This window comes from Alnus glutinosa, chromosome 3, assembly GCF_958979055.1.
Source record: "Alnus glutinosa chromosome 3, dhAlnGlut1.1, whole genome shotgun sequence".
In the NCBI taxonomy this organism is placed as follows: domain Eukaryota; kingdom Viridiplantae; phylum Streptophyta; class Magnoliopsida; order Fagales; family Betulaceae; genus Alnus; species Alnus glutinosa.
In genome coordinates this window covers 33,042,509-33,053,515 of record NC_084888.1, presented here as the reverse complement: position 1 = coordinate 33,053,515, position 11,007 = coordinate 33,042,509, and the positions used below count along the sequence as shown (strand labels likewise).

General features: G+C 35.7%; 1 protein-coding gene across 2 annotated transcripts; it reads left to right on the top strand.

Moving 5' to 3' along the window:
* The first annotated feature begins 541 nt into the window (after positions 1-541).
* Positions 542-7,203, top strand: LOC133864879 (protein REBELOTE). Of its 2 annotated transcripts, none has more exons than XM_062301308.1 (14): positions 542-798; positions 946-1,077; positions 1,404-1,464; positions 1,699-1,807; positions 1,899-1,950; positions 2,049-2,143; positions 2,914-2,982; positions 3,939-4,448; positions 4,685-4,987; positions 5,161-5,484; positions 5,664-5,870; positions 6,165-6,254; positions 6,338-6,430; positions 6,723-7,203. In XM_062301308.1, the coding sequence occupies exons 2-14, from the start codon at positions 969-971 to the stop codon at positions 6,849-6,851; spliced, it is 2,151 nt and encodes a 716-aa protein (XP_062157292.1). In that variant the 5' UTR covers positions 542-798; positions 946-968; the 3' UTR covers positions 6,852-7,203. The 2 variants fall into 2 exon arrangements, with proteins under 2 accessions (XP_062157292.1, XP_062157293.1); XM_062301309.1 differs by having other exon boundaries at positions 543-798; positions 3,942-4,448.
* Positions 7,204-11,007: the final 3,804 nt, after the last annotated feature.

Here is an 11,007-nt window from a genome sequence, read left to right as displayed (position 1 = left end):
CTTTTAAAAACTTGTTTGTATATGTTTCTTACAAATTGGTTTGTAGTAAATTTATATATTTTTTATGAAAAAAAGAAAAAAAAAATAGTTAGAATTTAGATGCTGGTCAGAATTTAACGAAACTTGCAAAAATATTAATACTTGAATTTTTAATTTTTTTTATAAAATTTGTTTAAAAATTATATAAAAAATATTTTAAAATTTTTGATAAGATTTAACAGTTAACGAATTAGCGGGGTTGTTTGTTAAGGGACAGTACAATACCGAATAATGGAGGTAATGTACATATAATTATTTTTTTTACTTTTTCATATTTTTTAATACCAATTAATATCAAAACATTTTCACATTTTCACTTTTTGTATCACATCAATAATTTTTTATTCATTACAATCCAAAACTTTTTCACTTTTCTATACATTTTTTTTAAACTTTTATATCTTATCATTACTTTTTATTAATTTCAAAATTAAGAACCCACTATTATGTTATGTACATGTACAAGCCCGGGCGTTAAACGAGTCGTTTGATAAGCCCCAAAACCCAAAACCCTAAAAGGAAGGGCTCCAAAGTTATTTCCCGTTCTGGTTCTGCCTCAACCCAGGGACTGAGGTTTTTCGCCGTTAAAAGGGCGTTTCGAAAGAGCAGCAAGGAGGAGGGGCAGGCAGGAGACAGCAGTTTGACACGGTCGTCGAGCTGCTCTAATCGGACTGTGAAGTCGGTGAGTTATTGGAAGTGTTCAGCGAATATAGAGAAGGAGAGGACCGTGCTATAGTGACAGAGCTTCAGCAAAACAAGGTAGGTAGCTTTCGCTAATCAGAGATGGGTTTGGGGATAACTGAAACCCTCACGTTGATTTTCCTTGGTCTTTCGCTTCAATATGCGGGTGTATTTTCGTGCCTCTATTTGTCCTTATAGAAGTTCCAATTGGTTGTGTGTGTTTAGAATACATTTGATATTGTTACGGAATGGGGAAGCTGGGGAAGAAGGCGAGGAAGTTCGCGAAGAAGAATCTTCAGTCTGTGCTCAAGAGACAGCGGAAATCCAAGTCTGTGTTCAAAAAGAAAGCTTCTAAAAGTAAGCATTCTATTCGATATAAGTAATTTTCCATTTCTCTTTAATGTGTGTGTATGTGTTTAGTTTCATTTCTTCGCATTTAGTGTCTTATGGGTGATGTGGGTGTATGTAAAATAATTGGTTTATTTGTATATGGTAATGGTATAGGTCTTGTTGAACCCAGTGGAGTTAAAATGAGTAACTACTATTTTGTGGATTTGACATTTTATTTTATTTTTATGTTTATATTCCTCTATTTCAATTTTTCGATACACCAATTGATGCACTTGTTTGGGTTGGCGATACACCAATTCGATACACCAAATAATTGGATTTGCTTGCTGTAGGAGATGAGCATGATGCTGCTGAAGACCAAAAAGGTGTCAACACAGAGCTGTCTAATGGAAGGTAAAAAAGGTGAAATTGATACATCTTTCTCATTACTAACCATGGAATGATTTTGTTTTCTTTTTTTCCATTTACGTACTCGGGTTTCCCTGACTTATTATGCTGTGTATCTTCCCCATTATTGTTATTGTTATTATTATTATTATTCTGGCTTAAAACTTTTATGCTATGCCATTTAAATCCTTTGGAGAACCATTGTTAAGAATCCACATGTGTCACTTGTTATTTTCTCAGAAACCCTGAAGGTGGAGATATTGAAGACATTGCCCTTGATACGATATTTAGTGAAGATGACAGTGATGTGACCAGAGACGATTCAGAGAGTGATGGATATCTCTCGGAGGTTGTGAATTAGATTATACTATTGTTGCTTAAAAATGTGTTTTAACTTTTGATTTGGCTCTTTTTTATTGAATTTTTTAATGGGCAATCAGGACTTGAGCTGCACGTATGTTGCTGAAAGTGGGAGTGAGGATTATCTTGGAGGTGAGGACAGTATTACCCGATGTTATAAATATTATGTACTGTTTGTTCTCCTACCACTACGCATCTTCTGTTTGTGTACTGATGGAATTCAAATGCAGACAACAGTGGAGATAATGCATTGTCGTTGCAGAACAGGGAAATTCATTTAGATCTTGCAAAGAAGACAAAAAAATTAAACAGGTTGAAGGAAAAGGTATTAATGTATTTTTTTTTAATAATTTTTATAAATTTTGAATGATATTTGTTTGTTTTCAGTTTAGAATTGTTATATTTGTTGGATATAATATAAGTGTCATAGTGATGACTTTCCTGATAGTTTGGCTAAATTTATGGCTTTGTGCATATTTGTGATTTTCTTTAATTTAATAACAGACGGCAAACAATATAGTATTATCTTTATTATTTACGTGTCTACGATATTTTTTATAAGTTGTGAAATACATGCTGGTGTTGTCATATTGCAGAAAAAATTTACCTAACCACTGATTACTATTTTTTAAATGTTATCCTGGTAAGTCAGCTTGTGTTGGATATTTTAAGCAGAATCACAAGCCTGATGAATTCAAATGAATTTTTTTTTTCTCTGAATGACCCATTTTAGCTGGGATTTTGGAGCATTAACTTTGAATTCAACATAATTAGGAGTGTGAGCTTTCCTTTCCTGGTCACGCTTCATGCTTAACTGGAAACGAGTAAATGTCACTATTCTTATCTCTTATTTACGGCGTTTTGTGCATTTTTGCTTGTTTGAGCCTGAAATCAGATTCTGTGTAATATGCAATAGATCTTGGATGGTTTGAATGTTCTCGTTTGTTACACCACTCTCTCTCTCTCTCTCTCTCTCTCTCTCTCTCTCTCTCTCTACTTCTTGGCTGTTAAAATTTTTTGTTGTTATCTATTAATTGCTATTAAGTATTTATTTATTCATTTATTAATGGAGCATTTTACTTGAAAATTCCCCAGGATTCAAAATTTTCCAAGTTGTTGGAAAGCTATGATAAGGGTCTTCAACCTTTCAGAAATGAGGAGACTGTAAGTTATTTACTACCTATATCTTTTTTATAAGGGTTGTTGGTATCCCAAGGAAATTATTATTGGGGATTTCAATTTTGTGTGTTGATCTGAGGTTTTATCTTGCATGTACTTACTTCCACAGCCAGAATAACATGCTTTTCATATATGAGTTTTATTTTTTTTACTCTTCCTTTGCCTTCAGAGTATATAGTGGGAAGGAAAAAAAAAATGAGGGGATTATAATTTCATTTTTTTAAAAAATAAAATAAAATTATGGTGAAGTTATGTTAGAGTTAGATTTATTTGCTTTTCTAATATTATGAAAATATCTCAAGAAAAATCACAATTTCATTGTACCAGAGTGGCCATTTAATTGCTTTTTTGTCACATATTTGGACATGAAAGGAAAGTACTGATATTCTTGGTCTTAAAGGAATGATCTTAAAGGGATTACCAGCATTTATAGGTAATTTATATGATAGAATCATGTTTGTATAGAAAATGGCAGTATGGTATTGGATAATGTGAATGGTGAAAAATCTATTTTGGGGATGGCAATTGGTTTGGTAAAAGTATTCTTGTGAAAAAGAATCTATTAGAAATGAAAATTTGGGAGGGGTAGGTTTGGGTGCTTGGTAGGGGTTGTTTTTGTATTTGGGGAGCTTCTTTTGTTTGTTGGGTGATTGTTGGGTGTGTGGGTTGTTTCTTTTGTTTCTCGGGTGTATGTTGGGGGCTTTCCTTTGGGTTTTTGGGGCCTCACTTTGTATTTGGGTTTTCCTTTGTTTTTGTGGGCTAGCTGAGCTGTTCCTCTGTATACTTCCTGTGTACTTAGGGCGCTTTACGCTTTTTTAATAAAATCTTCTTACTTATCAAAAAAAAAAATTTGGGATTCCAATTTTTTTTTTTTTCCACTAATTTATGTTGTTCAGTTTTTCCACTTGAAGAACTTTCCAGTATTTTTTTTTTTCTTGTAGCAGTTTTCTGATGAGGACGAGACAAGTAACGAAGGCATGCAGTCAAATGAGTGCAAGTTTTTTACCGTATCTGCTGTTAAATTTTGGTGTCGACTGGTCAAAGAGCAGAATAATTTGTCTGCCCTAACTTGTCTCATAAATGGGTACCGTGCTGCATGCCACTATGGAGCCCAATCAACTGGTGTTTTTGATGCTGATTCGTGTAATAGAATTCAGAACAGCGCAACTTTCTGTGAGATATTGATGTTCATGCTTCATGAGGGTGATAATATATTTCGGGGGCTACTGGGAATATCGAGCTCCAAGTGCAGGAAGGAGACAATTTTGGATTTGAAGAATACTTCAAAATGGAAAGCTTTGAAGCCGCTGGTCAAATCTTATTTGAGGAGTACCCTGTTTCTCCTGAATCAAGTTACTGACCATGAGATATTGGCCCTCTCCTTAGTCAGACTCAGATCGTCAATGATATACTTTGCTGCTTTCCCTTCTTTACTGCACAGATTGATTAAGGTACTTCCATTTAAATGATAAACTAATGATATATATATATATATATGATTGATGTAGTTGAAACATAAATATCGACGCTTACTATGAACATTATGATAGGTATTACTATTAAATTGTTAGAATTCACTGCTAGTAATATCCATGTTATTATGTTATTGGTCAATGGTTTTTGTGTTGTATATGAATCTCATATTATGCTAGGTCATCTCTAACTATCTTTTAAAAAATTAATGCAGATTGCTGTTCATTTATGGGCAACTGGCAGAGAGACTCTATCGTCACACTCCTTTCTCATCATAAAAGATTTGGTGTCTGTGTTTAGTTCCAGTTGCTTTGATACCTGCTTGGTTAAAACATACAAAGCCTTTATTGGTCACTGTCAATTCATGGAGCCAGATCTGTTTAAACACATGCAATTTCTGAGAAACTCCTTGGTTGAGCTGTGCTCCTTGGATGTGCACAAATCATCTAATAAAGCAATGATTTGTATTAAGCAAATTGCTAAGATACTGCAGCAGGGTCTACAAACGAAGAAGAAGGTACACAATGATTATAATTTTTCTTCAGTCTCTTGTTTTGTTGGATACAGGTATATTAGCTTGTTGCACTTGTAGATAGATGCTCGCGAGTGTATTGAGTTTATCAATGAGTCATTATATCACAATGTGGAGGGAACTGTTCTGATGTTTTGCTTTTTGTTGTTGATGGCCAGGAAGCACTCAAGAAAATATGCAGTTGGCAGTACACTAATTGCATTGATCTCTGGGTTATGTTTATAGCAGCAAACATACGTGATTATGATCTTCAGCCGTTGCTTTTTTTGGTCATTCAAATTATAAATGGAGTGGCTTTCCTGTTTCCTGGACCAAGATATTTACCTTTAAGACTTAAATGCATCCAATGGTTGAATAATCTCTCGAGTTCTAGTGGGATTTTCATCCCTGTTTCATCTTTGGTGTTGGCTGTTTTAGAATATAAAGTTGGCAAGGATGGTGGAAAACATGGAAAGGCCTTCAACTTCTCATCTGCTGTTAAGGTTAGGAAGCAGTAATGTACTTAAGTAATTCTATTCCTGAATTCTCCCTGATGTGCCTTGACTTACACCTTTTCATCATGGAACTTAATACTCATCAGCTGGTCTCTAAATTCCGTACTTATCTAGAATCGAGACTACTGTATTTTGATTACAATTAATGTTGGATATCATTTGTACAGTTGCCAAAATATTGGTTAAAATCCCAGAACTTCCAAGAAGAGTGTGTTTCATCTGCCATTGAACTGCTTTCGGTGCACTTTGTTCAATGGAGCTACCACATATCTTTTCCTGAACTGGCAACTATTCCTCTCATCCGTCTTAGGAAATTTCATGAGACCACTACTGTCGAGCGTTTCAAGCGTGTGGTGAAGCGTTTTATTGATCAGGTACAAGTTCTGATTTAAACATATTTTACTTGTGTCTTTCATTGACAAAGAAATTTAACTGCTTATCTAGTAGCTGTCTCCTAAATGCCATCTTACTCTATGGATGCACTGGTCGCTGTGCTATGGTTGCCTCAGTAATTACCTAATGATTGGGATAATCATGTAGTTTGATTTGTGGTGGAACTGTTGGTTTTTTTATCAGAGAATAGAGGGGAAGAGTTATGACTTCTGTAATATGGTTTACCAACTACTGATTCAAATCAATTGTGGATAACTCTTTTTCCGGTATTGTAGGTGGAGCAGAACATAGAGTTTGTGCAGAAGAAAAGAGATGAGGTGGCTTTTTCACCAAAAGATCAGCAATCTGTTGAATCATTTCTCCAGGTTTGCTTTATCAATGTTAACCAGACTCTTTTGTGGATTAGATTAATACAACTTTTCTTAGTTTGATAAATGGTTTATTTCAGCTGGAGAAACACAATGGCAAATTCCGCTTTACAGAGTATTACAGAAGCATCATGGACAAGGCTGCTTCTAGAAATCTGGTGTTGAATGATAAGGTGTGATAAACCTCACCTTTTGCTATTTTGTTACCCACACACCACACCAACCCCCCCCCCCCCCCCCCTCCCCGGCGCTCGGGGCGGCCTGTCTCTTTTTTCTGCATAGATACCAGGTTTCTTCCCTAGTGCTGAGTTATGTAAAGAGCATCAGTTTTTTCCCGAGGAGTGATTAACGATAATTTTCATGTCACAAACTGAATAAAAGTTAGGGAGAAGTTAAAGAATCTCATTACTATTCTTTTATGCATTCTGAGATTAATGTGCTTGGCAACAATAATACCTGCTGCAGTTTCCTGGAGCAGAGAAAATCAAAAAAGATGTCGGTGTTAATGGCAAAGGACATTTAGAGAAAAGAAAAGTAGATCTGGAGATTGATGGTGAAGGAGATAAAAAGAATGGGAAGAAAACTAAAGTTTGAAGATTACTGCTCACGACAAATTACCGCATTCGATTCTATGTAAGATTCAGAGGGCAGATAACTTTCTCAAATTATTTATAATTTTTTTTTATCAGTTTTTGATACACCCCTATTTAGGCGTTTAGAATTTATATATGTGGAGATGAGGTCTGCTGACATCTCTCTTGGGTTTTGTTTTTTGATATTAGAGAGGGACCTCAAAAATTTTGGAACCGTGACAACATGCTCCATTGTATATTTAGGCATTGAAGATGTGTATCTTCTTATTGGTGCTTCGAGCCCAATTTCTTCCCATATGATTAAGTTCCTTGCAGAATAAGAATTAAGTAGTTGGCAAGTCCCTATTCCATTATTTATTTTTTATTTATTTTTTTATTTTTTGGGTAAGCAAGATAATGATAATATCAATAGAAAATAAAATTACAAAATGAGGGGGTAGAGGACTGAATAAACATCCCAATACAATTATAACAGTGTAAGAAATAAAAGCTAAAAAGGAAATGTATTCAAATTGAGTCGATTCCATAGTTTTTTTACCAAAAGGTCAAGGAGAGGGCCGCTTTGATGGCAATTTGTGAAGCAGTATGATGGTTGGGCGGATGAGAATCTTCTGCTGCATATGGGATTTGTAGGAGGTTGATAACGTGCTCCATTGTATATTTAGGTATTTAAGATGTGTATCTTCTTATTGTGTGCTTCAAGCCCAATTTCTTCCCATTTTTATGATTAAGTTCCTTGCATAATAAAAATTAGTCATGGTAGTTGGCAAATTTCTATTCTCTTTAGAGCAAGATAATGATAATATCACTGTAAAATAAAAATAAAAATACAAAAGGAGGTGGAGGACCAAATAAATATCCCAATGCAGTTGTATAAGTGCAAGAAATAAAAATCAAACGGAAACAGAATTAAAATTGATTCCATAGTTCTTTGACCAAAAGTTCAATCAAAGGGTCGCCTTGGTAGCAGTTTGTGAAGCAGTCTAATGGTTGGATGGATGAGAATCGTGTTTTGCATAAGATATTTATAGGAGGTTGATCAACATACTACGTAGTATATTTAGGCATTTAATGTGTGTATCTTTTTATTGGGTGCTTCAAGCCCAATTTTTCTCCATTTATTGGGTGCTACAAACCAAATTTCTCTCCCATTTATGATTTAAGTTCCTTCTACAATAAAACTTAGTCATGGTAGTTGGCAAGTTCCTATCCTCTTTAGAGCAAAATATTGCTAATATCTCTATAAAATAAAAATACAAAAGGAGGGGGTAGGGGATCAAATAAATATCCCAATACAGTTGTATTAGTGCAAGAAATAAAAATCAAACGCAATCAGAATTAAAATTGATTCCATAGTTCTTTGACCAAAAATTCAATCAAATGGTCACTTTGGTAGCAGTTTGTGAAGCAGTCTAATAGCTGCATATAATGAGAATCGTGTTTTACACATGATATTTAGAGAAGATTGATCAACATACTCCATAGCATGTTTAGGCATTTAAGATGTATATCTACTTATTTGGTGCTTCAAGCCCAATTTCTTTCCATTTATGATTAAGTCCAATAAATTAAGAAAGGAGTGGGTGGGGGGACCAATAAACATCCCAATATAGTTATAAGTTATAACAGCGCAGGAAATAAAAATAAACAGAAAATGAATCTAAATTAATTCGATTTCATAGTTTGTTTGGGCAAAGGAGATGGTCGCTTTAATGTAAGGTTAGAAATTTTTAACACAACTCGTGAACTTAACATAAACCTACATAATATGTAGAGATATAATCGAACCGAGCCGAATTGGGTTTTAAGATTTCAAGATTGGCTCGTTTATGAATCGAGCTTTAATAGTCGAGCTCGAATTTGAGCTGAGATATAAAATGCGTGTTTAAGCTCAGCTCGTTTAAAATTTGGGCGAGCTCGAGCTCGAACTGGTTGAGAATGACATTCGAGCTAAGCTGAGCCGGGTTACTAGACAAACTCGGCAACCCGGCTCAACTAAAGCTCGAGGTAGGCTATTAAATTTTTCAATGTATGATTAAAGCGGAGTTCAAACCCGAGTTTGTGAACAACCTCCATTCTAACTATTAATAACATAATATGTTAGTTTAACATACCAAATACTATTATCAAAGTATTATAATTAATATGTAATACAATATTTACTTAGCTTGTATACTGTATGCTTATTTAGTGTGTGTGTGTGTATATATATATATAAAATATCGAATAACATATAGTTAATTACATTTATTTAGTATATGCTAATAAACTAGATAATATGTTAGTTTATGAATTTACTAGTTAGTATGTTAACTAATATACACACATATAAATATTAAGTAACATAAATAACATATATTACTTAATTACTAATATACATGTTTAAATTTATATAACTCATTCTTAGTAATATATAAGAGATATAAACGAGCTAAAGAGTCGGACTAACGAACCGGGCGAGCGATTCGATCGAACTTTAAACGAGCTAAGCTCGCAAGCCCTTATCGAGTTTTGTCGAACGAGTCGGGTATGTATCACTTACTAATCAAGTGGGTTTCTACAATATTAAGTTCGAGTTCGGATCAAGCTAAACCGAGCGAGTATCGAGCGGGTTGTCAAATGGACTAGTTTATTTACATCCCTAATTAAATTTATTTATTAACATGAAATTAACAAATTATAATTGAGGGATCTGCCCCATTTAATTAAATTGGTCGGATTAGAATTGACCTATATAATCAACATGAATCGAACACAGATTTGCACCTTACTTTGATGGCGGTCTGTGAAGCAGTCTAGTTGTTGGACCGATGAGAATCGTCTACTACGTCTACGTAGGAAATTTGTAGGAAAAAAATTATAATAACTGCGATAAGGCGGTCGACGGAGATCACATTTTTTGCGTCCTTATAATATAAAATTAATAGGCTTCCTATTACCGTTCTTCCATTTATTAATAATGAAAAGATGATAGCAAAATCAATGGGGTTGTTAAATCCAACACTATCAGTCTATTATCATATATTATTTTTTCTGCTAACTAACATGTAACTAAATATTCGATAGCCGCACAAGGGTACAACACATGGGAACCCAGTCAAAACTCACGCCGTCCAAATCCGACCCTCTTCTTCTTCTTCTTCTTCTTCTTCTTCTTGAATCTTGGCCGCTCATCCAAATTTCAGGCCTTGGCCATGAAGGCCCCTGTCCCTCGCATTAATTTCTAATGGAAGAAAGGGCAACATAGTCAATTACGTCTTGTTAAGGCACACGTACGAGCTAGCACCCACGCCGATCATCACACGTGCGGAATATTGCAACCGCCGGGAGCTTTTACGACGGCGTTTGTTTGGTGAGTACTACCCGTGCACCCGAGGAGTATACTTAGAAGCCTCCACAACCCCTTCCCTCTCCTCCTCGCATTGCTGCCTTTTACCATTTCGTCGCATTCAACGGTCATCGACGATTGGCTCCTCAGCCGGCTCTGCCTTATCTTGATATCTCTCAGCTCCATCTCCGTGGGAAGCCCCGCCATCCCAAACAGGAACAGATACCACCTCGACTTCGTCGCAGGTGCAAGCACCGACACTTTCCCAACGGAAAAGTCACAGTTCGAAGATCCTTTTTTCTTGTTGAAAGAGAGTGATTTCCATCGGAGAAAGCCGCCTTTCTTCGTTTCAGTTTGCCGGGTGTCGTGGGCCTTTTCCGGGTCGGGCAGTTCTCTGTAGGGGATGAGTTTGCCACAGAAAATGATGTTCTTGCTTGCTGTAGCTGAAAAAGTAGAGGCAGTACTGAAATCCTCGCTGAAGAACTCGAAGAAGTCGTTGTCGAGGGACAAGCGTTGCTCTTCTTTTGAGTAGTCTTCCCAGTTGGCATCGTTGCTGTAGATGGGAAGATCACAAAGAGAGAGCGCTTCTTCTGCCTCATATGGATCGTGCAAGTGATCAGTGTTTTCCATCGCGGAACTGAAAGAATGGCAGGGAGAACTCAGAAGCAAATGGTTGGAACTTGGAAGTAATGAAGCGGTGATAGAAAGACCCGAAGAATTTCCAATATAAATAAGCAGCTCATAGACAGAGATCGAGAGAGAGAGAGAGAGAGATATTCTCGGGGCGGTTGATAGGGATGGGTTCTAGAGGAAAATGAATAAAAATTAT

What these genes read in the sequence shown, in the direction of transcription:
- LOC133864879 (XM_062301308.1), top strand. Translation starts at nt 969, where the DNA reads ATGGGGAAGCTGGGGAAGAAGGCGAGGAAGTTCGCGAAGAAGAATCTT. An exon ending in CAAAAAGAAAGCTTCTAAAA is followed by an intron (nt 1,078 to 1,403) that starts GTAAGCATTCTA and finishes TGCTTGCTGTAG; the next exon opens with GAGATGAGCATGATGCTGCT. An exon ending in CTTTCAGAAATGAGGAGACT is followed by an intron (nt 2,983 to 3,938) that starts GTAAGTTATTTA and finishes TTTTTCTTGTAG; the next exon opens with CAGTTTTCTGATGAGGACGA.